This window comes from Lissotriton helveticus, chromosome 5_1 (genome assembly GCF_964261635.1).
Source record: "Lissotriton helveticus chromosome 5_1, aLisHel1.1, whole genome shotgun sequence".
In the NCBI taxonomy this organism is placed as follows: domain Eukaryota; kingdom Metazoa; phylum Chordata; class Amphibia; order Caudata; family Salamandridae; genus Lissotriton; species Lissotriton helveticus.
The window spans coordinates 1,225,031,050-1,225,055,667 of NC_136065.1; the positions used below are offsets into that span (position 1 = coordinate 1,225,031,050).

Sequence of the window (24,618 nt, forward strand, 5' to 3'; positions counted from 1 at the left end):
TTAGACATCAAAATGAATGAAATCCACCAGAATTTCCGGAGCTATATATAATTAGGCAACCCTTAAATCACTGCTTTCCACGCAAAATGCAGACAAGCATTTCAATTCAATTCAATTCAATAGATTTATATAGCGCGCTACATACCCAGAGGGTCTCAAGGCGCTTGAAGAGGGGTGGGGAATTACTTGTCAAATATCCACGTCTTGAGTTGCTTTCTGAATGCTAGGTGGTTCTGAGTAAGGCGAAGGTGAGTGGGAAGTGAGTTCCAAGTTTTAGCTGCTAGGTAGGAGAAGGATCTACCTCCCATGGTGGTTTTGTTGATGCGAGGTACAGTGGCAAGGGCTTGGTTGGAGGATCGTAGCTGGCGGGGGGGGGGGGTGTAGAAGGATAGTCGTGTGTTGAGGCATTCAGGTCCGATTTCGTAGAGTGCTTTGTGTGCGTGGGTTAGGAGCCGGAAAGTAATTCTCTTATTGACGGGGAGCCAGTGGAGGTTTTTCAGGTGACCAGAGATGTGTTCTTTACGCGGGATGTCTAGTATGAGTCTGGCTGAAGCGTTCTGGATGCGTTGGAGTTTTTTCTGGAGTTTTGCGGTGGTCCCGGCGTAGAGGGTGTTTCCGTAGTCCAGTCGGCTCGTGACCAGAGCGTGGGTGACCGTTTTTCTAGTTTCGGTGGGGATCCAACGAAATGTTTTTTTGAGCATGCGAAGAATGTTGAAGCAAGATGAAGAAACGGCGTTGACTTGTCTGTTCATCGAGAGTGAAGAATCCAGGATGACGCCCAGGTTCCGTGCGTGGTCCGTCGGGATGGGTGCTTTTCCAAGGGCTTCTGGCCACCAAGAGTCATCCCAGGCGGAGGGGGAGGTGCCTAGGATGAGGACTTCTGTTTTGTCTGAGTTCAGTTTCAGACAGTTGTGCTTCATCCAATCGGCTACTTCTTTCATTCCTTCGTGCAGGTTTGTTTTGGCCGTGTTAGGGTCTCTGGTGAGTGATAGGACCAGTTGAGTGTCATCCGCGTAGGAGATGATGTTGAGATTGTGTTGGCGAGCGATGGCCGCCAGGGGGCTCATGTATACGTTGAAGAGGGTGGGGCTGAGTGAGGATCCTTGTGGTACGCCGCAGATGACTTCAGTGGCTTCTGACTTGAATGGTGGAAGGCGGACTCTCTGGGTTCTTCCGGAGAGGAACGAGGTGATCCATTCCAGTGCTTTTCCTTGGATTCCGATGTTTTTGAGGCGCTGTAGAAGGGTGCTATGGCAGACTGTGTCGAAGGCTGCGGAGAGGTCGAGGAGGATGAGGGCGACTGTGTCTTCATTGTCCAGTAGAGTTCGAATGTCGTCTGTTGCTGCGATGAGGGCGGTTTCAGTGCTGTGTTTGGCTCGGAAGCCGGATTGTGAGGAGTCGAGGGATTTGTTGGTTTCGAGGAAAGCGGCGAGCTGGTTGTTGATCGCTTTCTCGATGACTTTGGCCGGGAAGGGAAGGAGTGAGATAGGGCGGTAGTTTTTGAGTTCGGTGGGGTCAGCTGTGGGTTTCTTCAGGAGGGCGCTGAGTTCGGCATGTTTCCAGCTTTCCGGGAAGGTTGCGGAGTTGAGGGAGCAGTTGATGACGTCACGGAGGTGCGGTGCAATAATGGAGTCTGCTTTGTTAAAGATGTGGTGAGGGCAAGGGTCTGTGGGGGATCCTGAGTGGATAGAGTTCATCAGACGGATGGTGTCCTCAGTGGAGATTGGCTTCCAGTCATTGAGGATGTTCAGGGGGGGTGGGGGTCCAGCAGGGGATTGGGTGGGTTGGTCTCCGGGTTGGTTGTCGAAGCTGTTGTGGATGTCCGCAATTTTGTTGTGGAAGAATGAGGCTAGGGAGTCGCAGAGGGCTTGAGAGGGGGTGATGTCGTTGGAGTTGGCTGAGGGGTTGGTAAATTCCTTGACGATGTTGAATAATTCCTTGCTGTTGTGGGCGTTGTTATCTAGTCGGTCCTTGAAGGCGGCTTTCTTGGCAGTCCGGATCAGTTGGTGGTGTATGCGGGTGGCGTTTTTAAAGGCGTCCTTGGTGCTGGTGGTTGGGTCTTTTTTCCAGACCTTCTCGAGGGAGCGACAAAGTTTCTTGGATTTCTTAACATCATCGTTGAACCAGGAGGCCTTCTTGCTGACTAGTTTGATTTGTCGTTTTTTCAGTGGTGCTAGGATGTCGGCGCTGTTGGATAACCATTGGGTGAGGTTGGTGGCTGCTTGATCTGGGTTTGAGGAGTGGGCGGGGGGGTTTTGGAGAAGCGATGAGGAGATCTGGTCGATGGTGATTTTGTTCCAGTTTCTTTGCAGAGTGGGTTGGGGTGGTTGTTGGATGTGGGCTTGTTGTAGGTGAAGTGAACGCAGCTGTGGTCAATCCAAAGGAGAGCTGTGGTGTGGCTGAAGGAGATATGTTTGCTGGAGGTGAAGATAGGGTCGAGTGTGTGACCTGCGATGTGGGTGGAGGAGGTGACTAGTTGTTTAAGTCCGAGGTTTGCGAGGTTGTCCAAGAGGGTGGTGGTGTTGCGGTCGTTGTTCTTTTCAAGGTGAAAGTTGAGGTCTCCCAAAAGGATGTAGTCCTCGGAGGGGAGCGCGTGCATTGCATTGCAATTACTACATCTAGTGGTTACTTTGAAAACATTTTATAATGTGTTTGGGTATTCCCGCCTGCTTTGGGCATCCAACTCCATCAGAAAGCAAATCACAAGGGCCAGTAAGGATTAGCAAGACAGTTAACTTGCAGTCAGAGCAGTCTCCAGTTCGGTTCCAGGCTCTTTGATCAAACCGCCATAGGCATCAATAGAGTGGTCCTGAGGCAAGGCATACAGGATGCTGATCAGGTTGACGAGGGTCTTCCAGGGGCCTACCCATGGTATACAGACACAGAGGGATGACTTTGGTCACAGAAGTCAATGTTCCTGGAAGCCCAGGGGAAGTCAAGTCAAAAACCAGTTGCCACTGGTCTACCGTCTTCCTGTCACAGCAAAACCAGTGGTTCCCTTTAACTGAGGCTAGTGTATGTCCTGGGCGACCAAACCTCACTTCAGTGACTTTCTTGGGTCCAGCAGACTCTGGTGCAACTTGTGAGTGTCAGAGCTTGTTTTCCCGGACTGCATTTCGGCGGTAAGCAGCGACTAAGTGCTTGTGGCTACCAACTCCCCAAGGCAGAGTCTTCAGCTTTTGTGGCCTTGGCGTTGTCCCAGGAAGTCAGCCAATTAACTCTTGGATTCCTCCTTTTCTGCCTGCGGCTGGTGGGATGACTTTTCCTCGAGCAGTGCACCACAGGTACAGTCCTCTTGTTCCTAGCCCAGGAGTACCGGGTGCAGTCCAGCCTTTGGTGCACCACTCTTTGCCAGGTCCAGGGAACAGCAGGGCGGTCCTTTATTGGTCTTCTCTCCATTACAGATGTAATCTGTGGTCTGGGTCCCAATGGTGCCATTTTTACGGCCGTTGCTGGTTGTCTGGAATGTGGTGACTACAAGCCAATAGGCTACCAGGTCCCTTCCTGTCTGATGACCACTTCCTGCAATGTGTGCCATCTAGCTATCTCAGAGCGCAGTATTCTGCTCACTCCCAAGATGACAGAATCCTTCTCACGGTGTGTGGAGCTCGCTTGGTAGCACATCCTCTAGTTGTGCAACCTGAGGGCTGCATGCCCACGGGAATACTAGTTTGACTACTGTTTTCCCCTCTCTGTTACATACACCAGCCTGTTTACCAGAGCAAAAGAGCAGCCTTTCTTGTGTGTGTTCTCCATTTGCCCTTCAAAGGCAGCTACCCCTTTGAAGCTAAGCTTTTGGTCTCACACCCTGTTTGGCTTCCTGCTAGGGAGAGGTGAAACCTCTTTCAGCAGCAGCCCTCTATTGTGCCCTTTCCTGGGATTCATCCACACCTCTCTTCAGTAGGGCAGAAAGCTGTCTTGTGTTCAGCATCTGTAAATAGTGACTGAAAAACTTGGGCAACAGAGTGGAAACTTTCTAAACTTGCCTTTTATGCAAACGATATATATTAAATTCGACTAAGGCATCAAATTGGATTTAATCTAAAGATTCTTTTGATACCTTGAAGTACCAACTTTTGAAATCCCATTCAGATTTTAGTACAATGTGTAACCCTCTACTTGTCAATGAGGCTACTAGCCATTCTACAGTAAAAACTACAGTTTGGTGGTGTTACCCTTAGTACATACGAAATACTTGTCCTACTTCTTATTATACTGTACCTTACCTTAGGGCTCGACTGGCCTACCTTAGGGGTGACACATATATTAAAAAGGAAGTTCTGGACTGTGAAACTAGTTTAAATAGCCAAGTCAAATTAGCAGTTTAAAACTGCTCTACCAGACTGTTGTGGCTTGATGGAGAGACATGTTTTACTTTGTCACGCTCAGGTGACACAAGTGCGGCTGCCTATGAGGGACACTTTAATATACAAGCTATGTGCACTCCTGATATCATACACTAGGGACTTGTAAGTAACTTGACTTATGCTAATTTTGGAATAAGCCAATTAAACATACACTTTTTAAGGCCACAACCCTAACTCTGAGGTCTGATTATCAGGACTCTCTGCACTCGCAAAGTTGAAAACCAGCAGCACCAGTCCAAAAAGTACGGGTGGGTCCTGCAAAAAGAGGCATTTCCTTACACTGGTGTTGAATGGGAGCAGTGATGCCACCTAGCTATGCAGTGCTGTTTCATCTTCTTTAAATCCAGTATGGCCCCTGAGGAGATTCAAGAGGTGAGGACTCTGAAATTGTATCCACCAGAAATGTAGTTACTGAAGGTAAGTATCTAATTAGCTTGGGTATTTTGAGTGTCAACTATTTGATTAGACAGGGCACACAGCCTTTCAATGGCACATACAACTGCCTTATAGTGTGTCAGCATTTAGTACATTTTGGGCCCTGTATACAACTCTGACAACACAGTTTGTAACCTCCATGTTGAATGATTTTGCCTACACAGGGTTTTCTTCGTTTAATCCTAGCATTTGATGAAGCTGGAAGAGCACATTGTGTACCTTCTATACAGCAAATAATCATAATCAGATGCCTTATTGTACAGTAACAAGAATGTCATATGCTTCTAGATGTTGCACTGCAGTGTTTGGGCACCACGTGGGAGCTGCACCGACCTTACCTCATCAAATCAGGCACCCTCTCGCATCTCTTGAGACTGGCATTGGAGCAACAAAAGCAGGCGGAGGCAGCTTTGGATTTAACAGAGAAAAAGGTCACAGGTGAGCTCTCTGATCTCGGAGGATAGACCAAGAACCATGCATCTAACTAGTGATGTCAGCAAAATGTTCGGGGGTAATGAGAGTCGTAAATGCACCTTGTCCCTTTCTGTTCTCAAAGACCTCACGGGGAGTAACACCACGTAAGTAAACAACACTACAAAATGTTTAATATTAATAAAAGAACAAAGGTATTAAAACATCTAAATGGTTTTCTAGATTGGATCCCCATGTTAACTAGGGTTGAAACATTTGCCATCAGCCGTTATAAACCCAGGGCACAGCTATTCTAGTCCGGGTTGCAGCACTCCTTAATATGCCCAATTACTATCATCATCTGGTACGTGTAGCCCGGTTTACTCTGGATCAACCTGCTAATTCCAAGCATAGTCTCTCATTTCTCATTCACAGCCTTTTATGCCTGGCCCAAGACTTGTAATAGTGTAAAAAGTTCAACATAAAACACAATAAAATCCCCACTCCAACTTATAAAAAGAGAGAACATTTTAAAAAGCAAAATGACACCAAAACAACAAGAGGAGCTGTCAATATGAATTGTTAAATATTTCTGTCTTAAAAATGATAATGAAAATAAAGCACCAAATGTAAGTCAATTGTTGCGGTAGACCAGGACCAATGTGCAATTTCAGCACGCCTTTGATGGAGCCATGGTCGGATCCCCTAAGTGGATTAGTCACTGTGAAAGTCTGGAAGTCAAAACGTAGAAACAGTTTCTAAGTCCGACTTCAGAAAGGGACCTTGTCACTTTTTTTAACAAAAACATTGAAAGTTTATAGAAGTTCCTGCATGGGATGCCACTGAGATGGTAGACTCTGCAAGGGAACCGTAGGCTGGATAGTTGTAGCTTTTGAGATTCTCTGAGAGTGTTTGCACTAAGGTTATTGCATGTCTCTCTAACAGACCTATCAGGCAGTATTTGACCCTAGTGTGCCAACAGAAGGGAAGTAGTCCTTACCCTGAAAGTCCAGTGAAGCTCAGAGGAGTCTTAGCTGCCCGTTCAGGTCGACCTGGCAATTAAAATCATCTCTTATGTAGCTTCTGGGAGGAATTTCACACCTTATTAAGGTCAAGCTTTAGGGCAGGGAAACTGTAGCTTTCTAAAAGTTATTTTTCCTAAATATTGACTGAAAATATAACTTCATCATTAAATTGAGCTTCAAAACAGTTTGGACCTCATTTCAAAGTTATCATGGGATTTAGAATGAGGATGTAAATGGTATTCATGTTTGATACCATGGAAGAGTGAAAAGTCAGGTATACCAAGCAGTGTTTGAACCTGTAACCGCAAGGTCAAATGCAGAAATCTGCAGTGCATGCACTAGCCACAAATTCACTAGACTGCCTTGCAGTTTTGTTTCTCTGCCATGACAATAGACTACAGGGCCCAGAATGCAAATGACAAAGTGGGCCTGGGTGAGCTACTCCCACCAGATGCTGGATAACCTGGGCATAATAAAACCTTTTCTTTATAGTGATTTGCTATTATGGTTACATTTACATATAAGCTAACGCTATCTACACTGTCAATCATCAAATATCTAGCCTCTTGTATGTTTGTTTAATGTCTTTAGTGCATAGAAAGATGCATTGCTTACTTGTGGTTGTCATTGGTTTCATTACGAACAATTGTAAGCCATCACAGAATATGTGTATATCGATGCTGGTGCAGTGAGCTCTGTCAAATTGCCAGTAGTGGGAGTCAGACCTAATCCCTGGTGCAGAAAGATGATAGACTTTGCTTTAGAAAATGTGACATGCCCTTGTGCTTAAAAGATTGACACTGGAGGAATGTTCCGACTAGCCAAAGGGTCCATGTAGGTATTCAATGTTGTAATTGGGCTGAAATGTCTTTATTGCCCGAGGGCTCGTCGGCGAGAAGGCTTCAGATAAACTTGTTGACTCATCAACTCATGAAAATGTAGATTGGATAGCTGTGTGAAGAACGAAGGTTTCATCTGCGTCAGCCAGTAAAACAGATAGGGTTTTCCAGCTTATAGTTGTGTTCCTCAACCACGCCAAACTGTGTATTCACCTTTAATCGCTTCCCATTATGCTACGCTGTGTCCAGCAATTAATGGGGCGTGGGGGTGCTTCATGCAGTCAGAGGCCTGTGTTTTGAGATTCTAATGTTTTAGTTAACCATTTAAATATGAACAGTAAATCACACGGTGGCACAATTTGCCAGACAACAGGAACCTAGCTGTAGCATTCCAGAGAAAATACGCTGGGCCTGATTTAGATGTTAGCGCAGAGAAATACTCCATCACAAAGAAACCAGTTATATCCTATGGAGGCCGCAATGCGGCGGACGGGGTATCCTAATGTTTGTGACGCAGGGTTCCATCTGCTGAGATCTAAATACGACTCTCTATCACTGATATGGCATTGTGCAGCCTACGGGAGTGCTGGCACGGTAAGCTGGTTGCTGCTTCGCACTACAGGGACGCCATGTATACTCTGGTAAAATGTACAGCAAACACAGTGGCTGCTTCAAAGCTCTTTTTTTTCTCTTTAGCCAAGCTGCACAGCATGACTAAACAATTGCCAAAGCCAATAGGTTCCGAATGGAGAGACCAGTTGGCTTTGTCAATGCTTGTTGACCAGGGGATCATAAATGGGATTCAAGGTGACATCTCAGCCAACCTCGGCCTCAGTCAAATGGGCAGTGGTTCCCCCTGAAAATCCATCTGAGTCCATGCCTAATTTGGCCCTGCTTTTGGTCTTACTCTGGAATTGGCTTCGATTAACCGGTTTCATAAACCAGTGCAATCTTTGTGGAAACTGCGTGATTCTAGATTACAATGTTTTCTCCAAATCCCCAGATTTTCACTGTAGTTAAAGCCTATATCAGGTTACTGAATTGCATTCTTTCTCACACCACGTTTTTGCAATACATGCATTTGTTTCATCCAGGGTCATTGTACTAATGCCATCCTAAGGCTTTGTTCTGTTGGTTCCAGAGAGTCCACCTGTACCAGGTCATAAGTAAAAATTCGAAAATTTGAACGCATTTCTTCTGTGGTGAAATGTCTCTACCGGCTGCCTGTCAAGCAAACCAATGCTATTTTAGCCATTACGTCTAGTGTATTTGGGCATTCAATTACTTCATCCCAATATTACTCGGAAACAGTCTTTTTTTCCGTTCCGCCCAGTAAATATTCCATCATATCTTCTTTCCAGACTTGTCAGGGGTTCTTTCAAAGATCAAATTGAATTTGCTTCGAACAAGCCACCTCTTAAAATTTAGTTTCAGGAAAAAAACCGAGTTATAGGGCTGTTCTATGTGACTCAGGGCCAGATGTATCCAAAACGTGGACACAAATGACACAATGACTTTATACAACAGGGGCCTTATTTATGAAGGCCTTGCGCCGCCGGTGCGCCACTTTTAAAATGGGAAAAAGTGACGCACCGGCGGCGCAAGGCCTTCATAAATAAGGCCCCAGGTCTTTAATTTTGCCATAGATACTAATAGATTGCTTTGCAAAATGTCCAGTCGTAGGGAGTTGTTAAATAATCTGCCTAATAAATACTAATTAGGTAGGTCTCTATTTGTGACCCTCTGTGGTTGGCTACCAAAGCAGGGGTGGTGGCTTGCAAGCAACAGCATAACACAGTGGTCTTGACTTCTGGTCCAGGAACCCTGGTGGTCCGCAAAGCCTACTCAGGGGTCCGCGACTGCTTAGAATATTAAAATTTGAACAGATTAATCACATTGCACATAAATAAAGAAGCAAAATTGAAAATGTTAAACCTTCCTGTGAATGTTTAGGAATTTTAAACTGGAGGCAAAAAATTAAGCTGGTATCCTCAGATTGATTTATGGGAGCAGCGCAAGTGCATCAAACTGACTCTACTATGTTCGTTGAACGGCTTAAATTGAATTTGTAAAGAATCCAATCTTCCCTTAAAATTGTAGATGTTTTTTATACTTGTTTGTGAATTATTTAAACTATTTCATTATTTGTGCATTTGTTTGATGAGTGATTGTTTCTGGGGTTTGTTTTGTGTATTTTGTGGTTCAGATCATTGAAAATACTTAGGCTAGGGTCGCTTCTTTTCAGTAATGACTCTGTGGGGGTCCCCGTATTCCAGTAATGATTCTGTGGGGGTCCCCGAGTTCAGGTAATGATAAAGCGTGGTCCAAAAAAGTCAAAGTTTAGGAACCACTGGCAAAACACAATACCTGTAGTTGGAGTCCCAAACGGATAGCTTATTTTTTAAGCAGTTCAACTAACTTAAAGGGATTGGTGCTGTTCTAAAAAGAAGGACGCATGGGCAAATGCCAATAGGTTTTCGCATTTGCCAGATTTAGAGCTATTGGTGTTTCTAAATAGCATTGTCTTTTACCCATGTGTTTTAGCTTGGTGTGGACTGGATGCATGTGGTCTGGAATGGAATTATATGAGTTGATTGGAATTGCTATGGAATTGTATGAAGTGAAATTGTGTGAAATGGAGTGGATTTGTGTAGTGGAATCATGTGGCATGGGGGATAGATGGGTGAGAGCTGCACAGAATAGATAGACAGGAAGACAGATGGATAGGTAGTTTGAGCACAAAGTGCTGAATGAACTTCAGACAGAGGAGCAGAAAGAGTGTGTGAGAAAGAGATAAAGAAGAGGAGAGCAAGCAGCAGACGCATAAAGAGTTAGGGCCTGTGTAAGCGCACGACACCCCAAGAAGAGGAGGAGAACTTGGGATTGAGGGACAGATTACTTGAAAATGCATGGGAAAGAAACTGTGCTTGAAAACCTGTAGTCAACCACATGAAAGATGCGGGAAGAGTGCGTGAGAAAGTGAGAGAGATAGGGGTGAGAGAGAGTACGAGAGATAGGGACTGGTTGCTTTCCTTAAAGAAACCTTATTATCCTCAAAGTAAGGCAGGTGTTCAGAGAGACAATGACCACCCACCAGTTAACGGCTGGGCACTTAGTATGGGCACTAGACCGAGAGAGGAGTGTGGGCCGCCAGAGAGAGAGAGCAAGTAAAGAGACTGGCTTTGCACATCTTCCAGTTTCCGAGTACAAGTGAGATCAGCTTTGAGATGATGGGGATGGGCACATGGGGAGGGGTCAGAGGTGGATAAATGCTCAGCAAGAGAAGGTACAGGAAGGCAGTATGTTTGAGCAGGTAGTACAGAGAGGAGGCAGGAAGTGGGAGGGAGGGATGAAAGGGGGCAGTGAGATTGGAAATAGGGCCCAAACCCTTTAATAACACAAGAGCTTAACACTCACGATTTACACAAGGTAGTTCTGTGTACAGAGTGCCTGCTGTTCACAGTGTGCCATAAATGAAAGAAATGTCCCAAGCACAACACTGAGTCACACCACAAATGTTGTAGAGATATATATTAATTTAGAGGTTTGTGAGTTATAAGGTCTCATGGCATACACCACCACTGATTGAGATAGCTGATTGGTTGTACGTTTCTCTGTATGCAAGGCCATAGCCACCTGTAAAGAGGGCACAAAGTCTTTAATGAATGGAAAGCCTAATACCCACAATCTTAAAGGAAAGGTGTGCTTTAGAAAAAGATGAACATACATATACATTGTACGACCAGTGGGCGAGATAGCTCAGTGTGTAGAGCACCTGCTGCTGAGAGTGTGCCATGAATGAAAGAAATATCCCAAGCGCAACACTGACGAGCACCGTTAATGTTGTAAAATAATCAGTCATTCTAATATCCCTACCGTCTTGTTTAATGGTGGTAATGAATGGGAGAATCAAAATGGGTAGGATCAAGCAATCAATCAATCAATCAATACATTTATAAAGCGCGCTACTCACTCGTCAGGGTCTCAAGGCCCTGGAGGGAGGGGGGGGTGCTGCTTCTGCTTGAAGAGCCAGGTCTTGAGGTGTTTCCTGAAGGTGAGGTGATCCTGGGTCAGTCGTAGGTGGGTGTGTCGGGAGTTCCACGTCTTGGCAGCCAGGTAAGAGAAAGATCTTCCTCCAGAGGTGGTTCTGCGAATCCGTGGTACGCTGCCGAGGGCGAGACTGGAGGATCGGAGCTGGCGGATCGGAGTGTGGAACGTGAGGCGGTTGTTGAGGTATTCGGGGCCTGTGTTGTGGAGCGCTTTGTGTGCGTGGGTGAGGAGCCGTAAGGTGATCCTTTTGCTGACGTGCAGCCAGTGCAGGTCTTTCAGGTGGGTAGATATGTGGCTGTGGCGTGAGATGTCCAGGATGAGTCCTGCGGATGCATTCTGTATGCGCTGGAGCCTTTTCTGAAGTTTGGCTGTGGTTCCTGCATAGAGGGCGTTCCCGTAGTCCAGTCGGCTGGTGACGAGGGCCTGGGTGACCGTCTTTCTGGTTTCAGTAGGGATCCAACGGAAGATCTTTCGGAGCATGCGCAGGTTGTTGAAGCCTGAGGATGAGATGGCGTTGACTTGCTTGGTCATCGTGAGGGAGAAGTCCAGGATGAATCCCAGGTTGCGTGCGTGGTCCGTGGGTATCGGTGAGATGCCCAGTGCTGTGGGCCACCAGGAGTCGTCCCAGGCCAATGGGGATGGTCGGAGGATGAGGACCTCCGTCTTGTCTGAGTTCAGTTTGAGACGGCTGAGTTTCATCCAATCCGCGACGTTTTTCATTCCTTCCTGGAGGTTGGATTTGGCGGTGGATGGGTCTTTGGTGAGGGAGAGGATCAGCTGGGTGTCGTCGGCGTATGAGATGATCTTGAGGTTGTGTTTGCATGCGATTGCGGCGAGGATTCTCCACGTCTGTCATGTGTGCATCTCTCATCTCAAGAAACCACACACAAAGGCTTTGCTGAGCTCTTCGTGTCCTCTGGAAGAAAGGACCTAGAGACCCCTCCAGCACATGTCCTATTGAACACTCATTTTGAATCCAGTTCAGAGCAGATATTATCGGAGGAAAGAGCAAGACAAAGTAAGTCTTCCAATGAAGAGGACAGTTCAAAGGATAAAAAAAATACCTTGTCCTGGTCAGACAATGACAAGAAGCACCTGGGAATTTTCACAAAATCATTCATAATTCTCCTACAATCTCTACCCATCCAACAAATTAAATCAGGAGGAAGCTGTCATGCATGAGGACTATACGACACACCCAAAATTCATGCCAGAGGAGAAAAACAGTAGCACAGCTAGAATGAACAATGCAAGAAATATAATGGCCACAGCTGTGAATGTGACCAGTATAGAAAAGAACTTGAAATGTGGCAAAGGTCTACAAAATGCTAACAGGCAGACTGGAACCAATGAAATGAGTGATCACAGCATAGACTCACATGAGAGTGAGAAAAGTTTTCACTATGCTGCATGGATCGTGCGGACCGCTATCTAGGCAGCAGTTGTTCACATTGCTGAGCGCAGGAGGGACAGGATTAGAACTAGGAAGTCCAAGGGGCATATGTACAAGGAGTTAATGGCGCCTTAGCAGCACTTTTCCGATGGTTTTGCAGTGATATTTACATCGCAATATGTACAAGCTTTCGCTAACCTCTGTTTGCGGCAGTTTTCCGGTGAAAACGTCTATAGAAAAGATTGCCACTTCTGTTAGTGATAATGATATGCAAGGGAAGCGTTCCCGTGCGAAAATTGCCGCTAATCCCACTTTGCGGTATGTACGAGGGAATCGTTGATGTCAAGAGGACCCAAAAAATTGCCTCTAACTGTAGTTAGAGGCAGTTTTTTAAGACCAGAAAATAGCTGGTCTTAAAAATGGAGATAACAACTGGGGCCTCATTTAAGCAGGCTTTGGTGCTGGACAGCACTGCAAGCAATGTTGCTGCGCTGCCCTGCGACAAAACTACAGGGCAGGAATGTGCACCATCAATGAGATAGTGCGCATTCCTGGGCCTTAGTCATAAAAGTGTTGCAGCGCTGCAACAAGACAGCGTTGCAAAACTTTTCACTATGCTCGTCTTGCGACAACACAGACACGCTGTATTCACTGGACAGTGCTTTATTACGCATGTTATGAATGATACGACTAGACTCCTGATGTATCTGTCTGCCCCAAAGTCATGCATTGCTGCAGTCCTGTCACAAGCATGATGCAACTCCAGCAATACATGGGGCCAAGCTATCCCTGTGTCACATTTACGCCTGCCATCAGGCAGGGGTAAGGTACTGATGCAGTGCCGTCCTACAATTGTTGCAGTGAAATCTGAGGGATTTCCCTGTTCCACTCCTATGAGGCCTTGTTGCGTGGGAACGCACACCCTGCGTACATCATACCTGATGCAGGTATGATGTGGCACAGGGCTTTACAAGGTCATGGATATACCTACATGTGTCAGTTTGCAAATACGGTGCAACGTGGTGCTAGTTTTGCCTGGTCCATTCTTGAGGGGTGCCAAGGTGTCGGCGCAGTTGGAGATCCATCGGTGGCAGTTGCATGCTGAGGTGTCATCGTCTGTAAGCGTTAGCGGAGTGGTGGTGCTGAGGAAGTTGATGAGATGTTCTTCGGTGGCCTTGATCCAGCTGTGAGGGAGGCGATGATGGCAGTGGTGTACGGTGGGCATGGTGAAGACGTGATGTATACAATGATGGTCGATCCAGGAGAGTCCGGTGGTGTAGTTGAAGTTCCCGCTGGTGGAGGAGACATGCTCGACAATGTGTTCTGGTAAGTGGCTTGCTGCGGCGACTAGTTGCTTGAATCTAATGTTGGGGAGCTTCCCCAGGAGGGGGTGGTGTTCTTGTCACTGGGGTTGTCCAGGTGGAACTTGAGTTCACCGAGTAGGATGCCGTTGGTGGATGGGAGAGCCTGGGGTGCAATGAGGTCTACAATGGTAGCGGAGAATGGGGGTCCATGGCCGGACCGGAGCAGAGGTTGCCCCTGGTTGGCGATGTGGGGTCTAGGGTTGATGAAGAGGAGGGTGCTGGCGTCATACCAGTGGAGTGTCCAAGAGGAAGGGTGCTTGGTGCTGAGCCCGTTCCAGGGGTGATGCCAATGCCTGCTCCTGGACGGTCGGGGTGGTCCTTGCGGGTGATTTAGTAGCCGTCAGTTATGGCGATGTCCGGTCCGGAGCAGAGGTTGGTCCTGGCAGGCGATGTAGCGTCCAGGGTTGATGACGAAGATGGTGCTGGCGTCGTAGCGGTGGAGTGTCCAAGAGGAAGGGTGCTTGGTGCTGAGCACTTTCTAGGGGCAGCCAAATGCAGATGGGCTTGCCTATGGCTTCCCTTTGTCACGGGAGACGTCCATTACAAAGCAGGCATTATATCGTAATGCCTTTACAATGCAACTACAACAACGCAGGTGCCTTTACATCGCAATGTCATTACAACGCATTGTGAGGTTAGTAATGCGATATTATTAAGTTTTAGGGCGGGTGGATTTCAGGTGTAGGAGATGAAATTTGGGGTGTATTATGGGGTAAAATTTGAAAATTGGGGTGTGTTTTGGGCGCAATTATGAAAATTGGAGTGTGCATGCGGGTCAAATATGATTTTTAGGGTGTGTTTTGGGGGCTCTAAGATTAATTTTAGGGTTCAGGGTTAGCTTTGGGGGTGCAGGGTTAGTTTTAGGGTTGCACTCACTGCAGTGGGAATAGTAATATTTACATCTCCGCTGTCCAACACCTTCCCTACTGTTGCCATATGCCTAGTATTAGTATGCATTGTAATGGAATGCAATGTAATGGTATGCGTTGTAACTTCATATATACCTTTGGCACACCAGTGGTGCGCCTGCTGTCCATGGCCGCACAGCGGCCCCCATTGAGAAGTGCTGCAGGGGGGACTGGACATCTGGGAGGTAGGAAACGCCGGAAAGGACAGTGGTTGGTGCGTGGACGACGGTGTGAGCGGGTATTGTAAATATTTAAATGAGAGAAATCTTACCTCGAGGCCGGTTCCCGTGTTTTCGTTGCTCCTGCTCTCCTGAGTCTGCTTCCAGGAACATGAAGTAGGCAGTCAGTCTCCCTCCCCTTAGACAATCACAATGCTGCAATGCGACGTTGGGATTGATCATTGGTGCCGGGACAAGGCATTCAGCCAGGGGCTGGAGGGGTGGGCATGTTCTTCATGCAGGCTGTAATGCAGCCTGCATTGCGAACAGGACAGTGCGCATGACTGCTCTGGGTGGCCTGAGTGGGCCAACCAAACAGTCATTGCGACCTTGAGTGGGCATGCAACTCCGTCCCTGGCCTGCACCTTGAGTGAAGCAGCCCTACCCACCCTCCCGCCTGCAAAAGAAACATAGCACTATTACACTAGGAAGATATCATCATGTGATGATTTTTCCTCTTCTTGCACTGCTTTAAAGCAGTAGGGAGACGCTCTTCCGCCATAGCGGATGAGCCGCCACTAGGGTGTGTCATCTACATGTGCTAGGCCTGTGCGACTTGACCCCCGGGCCTCCCCTGCTACACGTCCCACCATATACTTACCTGGAGATTGACACTGTGGCGCAATCCGCTGCACTCTCTCCTAATCTTTGAATCAGCCAGCAGGAGCCTCAGCCAGGTGGAATATAACAAGCCTAGGTACAGCAGTTGCCAACAAGTCCGCTGGTGAACCTCCTGATGCAGTTGATGCAGCAGGGCTCCCTTAGGCGTGAAGTTGCAGCCCTCCCACCTCGGTTCGGCGCAGCTCAGGGGCCTCATCCTCCAGTCTGGCCAGCGCAACATCATCCGGCCTGTGATGCATAGAGGCGCCGCCCACCCTTGGTAATCCCCTCCGTGCACCCCGGTGTAGTGGTAGATCTTAGTATGCGATGCAGACCTCCCTACATTGGTGCGCCTCTACCATTCACAGCTCCAAGGGGCACAAGGCGGTCTTCTCACACAGGTCAACAGCATGTCCCCATGTGACCTGCTAGACTTCAGCACCAGGTATGGGCGATCGCCGCACCTCAGGGTCTACCGCCACGGCTCATCGACTCCACAGCTCCTCGGCATCCCACTCCAGGCTCCAGATGCAGGTCCAGTGCGGCCCCAGGCTCCAGACGCAGGTCCAATTAGGCATCCACGCTCCAGATGCAGGTCCAGTGAGGCATCCAGGCTCCAGGCGCGGGTCCAGCGAGGCATCCAGGCTCTCATTCTGGTCCTCCTGGATGTTGGGTGGCTTGAGGGTGTTGTTGATGTGTGCTGCGCGTGGCCCTGGCTGCTCTATGCTGCATTTCATTGTGTTTTTTTGTTATTTTCTATTGGAGGTCAACTGAAATAAACTCATGTTGGGCTGACTAACGTGCTTTTTTTGCCGATAATGGGCCTTTTGTTGGTTTTTGTCCGCTTACTCTGGAATTCCTATCGCCACCACGCAAATGTTAGCTGCAGTTTTCACCGCTGATCCCTGAAGCTATCGCCATGCAGCGACGTCTTGTACATACGTCACTAACAAGGCAATAGTTTAAAGCGATACACAGCGGTAAGAAAACTGCCGCTGACTAGCATTAGCATTAGTTATTGCCAGTCCTTGTAAATATCCCCCGAGTATCTTAGCCTCCAGCTGCAGAGCATTTTTCTTGTGTGCTAAGACCAGAGACCAATGTTCAAAGGGTGATTTCTTTCAAGGGACATAGGTATCTTAACTGAATGGCAACTCCCCCAGGCTCTTCCTTGTCATGCTCCTCTTCTCCCATCACTGGAGTGTGTATTAAATACATCTGTCTTTAACTGGGCCTAGGTACTAGCTGCATATGGAGAGCATTTAGCCTCTAGAGCACCATGTCTAGCAGGTTTTTGAACTAAAAAACACTGTGAAATTAAAGACAACTCTGACAATGTTATGAGTCAGTTCTGGTAGATTACTCAGCATTATCTTGCCAAAAGTGGGATCAGGCAGGCAGCATCTCTCTCAACAAGGGGCTGGCTATTCAGTTTCCTATTGGAAATAATTGAGCTTGAATCCCTGAAAAACTTAAGGTAGAGACAACTCTTAAAAGTGTGAATGGAATTAAATTGTGTTGAGATGCTTTTTGCTGCAGGTGCACAACATGGAATCTCTCCTATTATCAGTATTCCGCTGTGAACACTTGGAAGGCATAACTGTATAACAGCACTCCACATGTATGGGAGTAGTACCCTTCTAACAAGAGGAACAAGGCTAAAATCCAAACAAATAGCAAACGATCCCTCTTGTGATTCCCATTCGTATTATATCACCTTTCAAATCGTTTTTTCAGGTGGACTTCATATTCATTAGCATTCACTCTACTATCTAAGCACTGATCCCTGTTTAGTGTAAAAATGTCTATTTTATTCCATATCATAAATCCTCAATACTATATTCAATATTATCTTCATATAATGAAATGTTAAATAATTAATAGCAGTTTTTTTCAGTCATTATAAACTTTATTCAATTTGAGCAACAACTAATAAAAGCATATAAATAACAGGTCATTCATAAAATATTTCATAAGGATACATTTCATTAATACAGACTGTTTGGGGGTTACCACAAATATAAATCAATCACATAGACAAGACAATGCATGGGAATAAGAAGGAGACCCCAAAATGTAATCCCCCCTTGTTATTCTTAGCTTTAAAGCAGCTCTTAAAAAATTAGCCATACAGAAAAGAGTAAAAATGTCAGTTGATAATTTTAAAAACAGCAAGGCTACTCGAGCCTGTCTAAATCTAGCTCTCCTAAGTAGACCCTTTAAAAACTTTTTTCTGGGGTAGCCGTAATACGGGCAGAGAAGGACTAAGTGAAGAGTATCCTTTGGAGACCTATTGTCGCCCTCTCTCTTCTGCATTTATTATGAAATCTGCCGGTACGGCCAATAAGTGATGAATACAATTGAATCTAAAACGAGTAATTAAAAATCTATCATGTGCGCTCATCAATAATGTTAGATATGGCTCAATGCCCTGGGTTATTTATACTTGAATATGATCTCTCACTGTATGTTTAACGAGTTCAGAGGCCTCACGTTGCGCCAAGCCAAACTTTAAGTGCAAAGCTTTGATCTCACCCTTGTCCTTAGATCTTATTGATTCTGGGATGGCAAACAGGTCTGCACGCCCTAGTTTGGTAAAGGAATCCTTAACATATGTTATCCATGGGATTTTCACCGCATGATCTAGGGATAAACTAACCTGGATTACCAGCCTTGTCAGTCCCGCCTCTACATTTGTTCAGATCTTAAGCCAACATAAGAGGGGCCTAACTGCCACCAGATCCGAGATATATTTGACCCCCAGTTCTTCGTGGATTAATAGCAGTTATATAAAAGAATTATTCATGGTTTGTGTAATAATACATCACTATAATGTCTTACTAACACAATGATTTGTTGTTTAAAAAAACAGTTTCTGTTGATCTCAGCAATCACAAGGCTAAAAATACGCTAAAAGAACAAATCTCATCACAAATTATCACCATAAAATACTAAAAAACAGATGGCATTACAAGTTGTCGATGCGGAATTTCGGTGGTGTGTGGTTGGTTCACTCCACTTTCTTCAGGACAAAATATTATAAAACCAAAAAAATAGACAGAAAACCATTATCAGACATATGAACATCAGGGACAGAATTACTTAAACAGGCTCAGTGTATCCCTTCTACCGCCTAATCCTCCATGATTTCAATTTGTTATCACATCACGGGGTTCCCTTTCCTTTAGAGTCATTAATATCTCGTTATTTTTTCATATAATCATTTATCCAACCAAAGACCTGGGGTACTCGAATTATTCCTCCCAAGGTTCATTATTCTTAAGGCCCATTTATAGAACGACTATAATGGGTACTGAGAATTCAGAGTGCCAATCCATCGTGCTCTATACTCTCTACTCTCTTATAATTCCTATTATATGTGTTTATTTAATATTAATTAGTGTACCGTGGGTTTAAATGGGCTTTTTCTTCGATGTAACATGCAGTTTAAATTCTCACCAATTATGTCTCTACACCAGGGGAATCCTATATTAATTGCAAAAAAACTATATAACAGCACACGTTTATGATATCTTGACTACCTACTTTTATTTTTCTCACCATCTATAGCAAATAGTATCCATCCGCTTCTCCTGGGCCATGATATTCTTGTAAGTAAAAAAACTTCATAGTCTGTACATTACATTTCTTAGAGCATTGTTGATGAATACTCTAGTCTAGAGTGTCCACCAGCAAAACTGAATGAATTTCAGAAGGTCACAGCACCTACTTCATCACATCTGGCTTAGTTTTACCAGGAAGTGATCTTAAAATGAATGCTCTTGACACTGTGGCTCACATATAAAACAAATGATAAACTGTACAGAGAAACAGCTGTTCTATGCGGTTTTATATCTTCCCTGGTTAAAGAGAAACCCTTGCGGTTGTGCCAACAACACACTGTATTTGTCTAGAAAATGTTCAGTTACTGCGCAGATGGGGAGAAGTATTGGTGAGGCGCTACAAGAAAGGGCAACGGCTAAAAATATATTCAAGATCACACGAATGGATGAATGAATCGATATTCAAGGCTGCACATGGATGAAATTATGTAAAAAGTAAAACAATGCATAATACATTTCGGGCTGAGAAGGCACAATACAGTCACTAAAATAAAAGTTTCACTTATCAGTGAACATTAGTGCTGTTCTGCAGGGTGCATGGGAGAAAGGTAGGCCCCTTCATTAATAATTAACTTGGACAACACAGTGAATATTTATTAGGCTACACAGGCTGCACCATAGGCACAGTGTTTGACAGTCTCATTAGTATTTAAAACCAATTATAATTAATAATTAATATTCAGTGTTTTCTTTGGGGTGCGAAAAGGTACAGCGTGCCCCTTCATTAATGTTTCCAGATGGACTTCTGAAGGGTCATTTTAGAACCAAGCACCCGCATTAGTATTGGACTCATTTACATGACTATCAGCCAGATTAATGAACGAAAAATCGGCTCGCAAAGGGCCAGATTCTGCCAAGCTGGCCCTTTGCGAGCGCTTTTTTTGCATTTGGGATTCATCATCCCAAATGCAAAATTCGCAAATTCTGAAATCGCTAAATTGCGAAGAATTGCATATAAGGATTCTCTATTTGAGATTCCTTAAATGCAATTCATGAACCATTTTAGAATTGCGAAATCGCAATTTTTGGCCACTATTTACCGCGAAGTCTGACTTCGTGGTAAATAGCGAAAACTTAGAAAAATGCACTTTAGTGCATTTTTCTAAGTTGGGTGTCCTTTGGACATGTGTGCGCGCAACACCAGTGTAAATCACCATTTCAGGGCTGCTACAGGGTGTCCTTTGGACACCCTGGCACCCTTGAAATCGCGTCCTTATTTGCGATTCGCTAATTGCTAATCGCAAATAAGGATTGATTCCCCATTCATTCATATGGGCCTTTGGCCCATAGGAATGAATGGGGAGTCATTCCTTATTTGCGATTTGCAATTAGCGAATCGCAAATAAGGAAGATGTAGAAATCGCTATAAATTTTGCGATTTCTTCATGCATCCCGTTTTGCAAGTCTTTAATAGCGATTCCTTAATAATACCAATGATGGTCTTCAGACAGTTCATGTGGAACAGCGGGTCCCACGTTAAGATTAAAGCTGGCGCGATGCACATGAATGAATATTAATGCTGCTTTGCAGGCTGCATAATCTCAGCTTGCACATTCATGGGGCTGACTGGGGAAGCAGACTCTTCTCAGGCAGTCCCGCTCACCACCTCTGCTTCTTTTAATGGTGAATATGGAAACACGCCATACATGGGGAACATCAGTGGCGGCACGGCGATGCAGCGAGTGCAAGGTAAATTTTATTTATTTGATTACTTACCTTACTCCTGTCCCTCGTATGTTGGACTCCACTACCCCCATCCTGCCCCTCTCCTGCCCCACCGCCCCGCAGCACTACCACGGCAAGCGGCCACTGGGGGAACTCAACTCTCATTTGGTGAGATGCAAGCAGTACCGAGTGGTGAAAACCTGCGGTGAAGTGGGCAACACTGAACAAAAGTCGCAGCTTCTGAAGTGTTGCAGCAGATCAATTACCTGAGCTGTGAGAAGGCCGAGGGGCGAAGGGCTGTGCTCCACACAATTCTATCACAGGACCGGAGGCTTCGGATTATGCTTTCTCTTTCTTTACTGATAAAATTTCATCAGCCAATAAAAAACGTTTAACATTTACAAAAACGACATTTCCCATGATGCCAGGGTGTATATCCACCAATCTCAGTCTCTTTGTCCCTATACCGGGACCTTCTACGTAACAATAGCCTCTTTCTTTGCTGCTCGCAGCTGAGTAAAAGTGCTCTTCACCTTTGTTTCCATAGTGCCTTATATGATGGTTTACAATTGGTAATGAACTTGTTTTGCTTGTCCTCTCGCATTGCGAGTGTAATTTTGAATTTTCCTGTGTTTATTGCCAAGTGACTTCACACCGGTAGGGAGCGAACGCTGGCTGCGTTATGCAGTCGCAAACCAGCGTCCTCTCCTGCTGGTCGCATGGTTTTAATGCCTGCTGCTTTCCCCTGTGAGCGCATGGTCAGAAGTGCCTCAGTGGCACGAGCGCGCATTGCACCCTTGCCACGGAGCCTACCCTCATCGGGCCCGCAAGCGTAGCAAGTCTGTTTGTTTAGCCTGACGTGCGTAGCTCAATTGGGCTGGTTTTTACCTCCTTTTTGGTTATGCACAGTCGTTACACAATTTCCTCTGTGTTCCATATTCTTTTGATGCGGGACACCACACAGCCTAATAAATATCTCTGTGTGGTCCTACACCTGCCCGGGCTATAAGAATTGGAGCTGGCCCAAGCCGAGTGCAGGCTATTTATCGTTTTTGTTGGCTCTCCTGACTCCCTGTTTGGGCCGCAGATACCAGCAGCAGGCAAAAAAGGCACACATAAGTCAGCCTTCACTGTCTAACGTACCGATTTCTACCCCATTCGATTTCAATCCTCAAGGCATTATCTAGCCACGATCCTCCGACTGGGCTCCTGCCTCTGAGGTCGCAGAGTATCTCCATCAGAATTTGCGCAGAAGATCCGATAAAGAAGTTCGCAACAGACTGCGAGTGGAATGACCCGTCCAGATATTCCAGACACAGTAGCCAAAACTCTAGACATTGATCTGAATATGTTAGCGTTAGCAAAAAGTTCACTAAGGCCCCTAAGAAGGGTATCGACTGCGCCTGGCGTGGCTGTCAAGACAAACTTCTAGATATAACTGGTCCCCATGCAAAAATTCTAGAGATGGCTCTAGTGGCTAAAGACACAGTTTCGCCTGAAGATCCCGACATCATTGCGGGCTGGACTTCGAGCTATTTGTGTTCTGGGAAACGCCAACTGGGCCGTATCAGCTAAAAGGCACAAATCCCTTCTCATGAGAATGGACTCTAACCTCACAGAGCTGGCCTCTGCTGAAGTTGTTCCCCTGGCTTAGCGCCTCCTCTTTAGGGACAGATTTGTCAAGGACGTATCCAAGTGCGTAGGCCCCTTTACATCCCTTGACAAAGCCCAAACCAACATCAAGAGATTGTTTCAAGCTGGCCCTTTTGGCAGGGCCGGGCGTGGCATGGGCCACTCGCCAGGCCGCCTTTACTACCAGGGCCCCCCTATAGGCGGCTACGGTTGTGGCAGAGGAGACTGACAGGATACTAACAGAGGTCGCACCTTCAACACCACAAGGCAGAGATTTTCCCGCCATCAATTCAATTGAGACGGCCAAAGAGCAGGCTTCCAGCCCCAAATTACTTCACGTAAGATTTCTCGATACTTCTTCTATTCCTCTGAGGGGTTCTGTCCGTCATTTTCTATACAAATGGATGACCAGTACACAAGATGTGTGGGTTCTGCAAACCATTCACTATTTCCACATAGACTTTTACCAGATTCCATTCCAGGAGTTTCCTGCCAACCAGTTAACTTTTTAACACAGAAATAGGAGACCTGCTGCAGAAGAATGCAGTGGCATTTTGCCACAACGGCCTCCGGGGCTTCTGCAGCAACGTTTTCCTAGTACAGAAGAGAGGAGGTGGACACAGATTAGTCTTCATTCTGAAAGAATTCAATCAGTTTGTCAGCTGCAGGCACTTCAAGACGTAAGGTATCCATCTGTTGGCGGATTTGTTACAGGAAGGAGACTGGATGGTCTGTTCGGAATTCAAGTACTCATATTTAACCATTCCAATTCTTTCCTCCCCACCAGCATTTTCTACAATTCCGGTGGAAGGACAGATGGCTGGAATATTTTGTCCTTCCTTTCGGCCTTCCTTTGGTTCCCTGGTGCTTCACCAAGCTGATGAAACCAGTAGTGGTCCATCTCAGAGAGCAAGGTATACGGCTAATAATATATCTTGACGACATTCTCATTATGGCTACGTCGCTCTCCGTTGCATCTTTTCACTCTCACACAACACTCTCCCTGCTACAGGAGCTGGGGTTTGTCATCAACAATATCAAGTCAGTTCTCTGTCCAACCCAATCAATAGAATTTCTGGGATTTGAAATGAACTCACAGATGGTACAGTTACATCCCAAAATCATACTCGAAGGAACTGAAAGTAGCCTTAACCAATCAAGTCATGTCTTTGTGAGCGATTGTTTGCCTGGTCAGTCTCTTGGCTTCCTCGATACAGGCCATTCCACCCAGGTCCCCTTCATTATCAGACCTTACAGTGTCTCAAAATACGCCACCTTCAGAAGGGTTTATACTACTCAAAACACCCCTGACAGAGAACATCATGGAGGAGCTTCAGTGGTAGCTGGCTCACATGGATGCCTGGAACAGCAGGGCGATATTCGGTTCTCTCACAGAGATTGTGATAGAGTCCGAAGCCAGCCATTGGGGCTGAGGGGCTTGCTGTGGAGAAGTCTCCACAAGGGGCAGATGGTCTCTTCAGGAGTTGTCTCTTCACATCAACTGTCTGGAACTTTCGGCTGGATCATTTATGATTCAGACCCTCTCCCCCAAGTCAGTATCTTGTTGCATCGTTCTACTGATGGACAATATATCGGCGGTGCGATACATCAACAAGCTGGGGGGGCACGAGGTCCCCAATGTTGCTGAAGATTGCCAGGTATTTCTAGAATTATTGCCTCTCTCACCAGAATTCAGTGATAGCAGATTACTTACCCAGTCAATCCAACAAAGTAGAGGACTGGAACTCCCTTCACTTGAAGGATTACAGCGATTGGCAACTTCACCCCTCTTTATTTCAGATGATTCACTCAATATGGGGTCCATTTGCGATGGACCTGTTCGCCTCCAGCTCAATTGCTATCTAGAGATTTTTTCAGCTGGAGACCGGACCCTCTAGCGAAGGCCACGGATGCTTTCCCACAGGACTAGTCAGGACCTTGATCTATGCGTTCCCTCCTTTTGTCCTTATCCCCAGGGTGGCACACCAAACCTACCACCAAAGGTCGGAGATCCTCATGGTCACCCTCCTGTGGAAGGCTCAACCTTGGTTCCCCATGCTGTTGGAGTTGGCGTGCTACTGTCCTCTG

General features: G+C 46.0%; 1 protein-coding gene across 2 annotated transcripts in view; it reads left to right on the forward strand.

Moving 5' to 3' along the window:
- Positions 1–24,618, forward strand: part of BTBD16 (BTB domain containing 16) — a 957,777-nt gene that overhangs the window by 320,457 nt on the left and 612,702 nt on the right. For both annotated transcript variants that reach the window (XM_078641204.1, XM_078641205.1), the window contains exon 7: positions 5,091–5,240. In XM_078641204.1, coding sequence (XP_078497330.1) covers positions 5,091–5,240 — 150 coding nt within the window. The remainder of the gene's footprint in view (positions 1–5,090; positions 5,241–24,618) is intronic.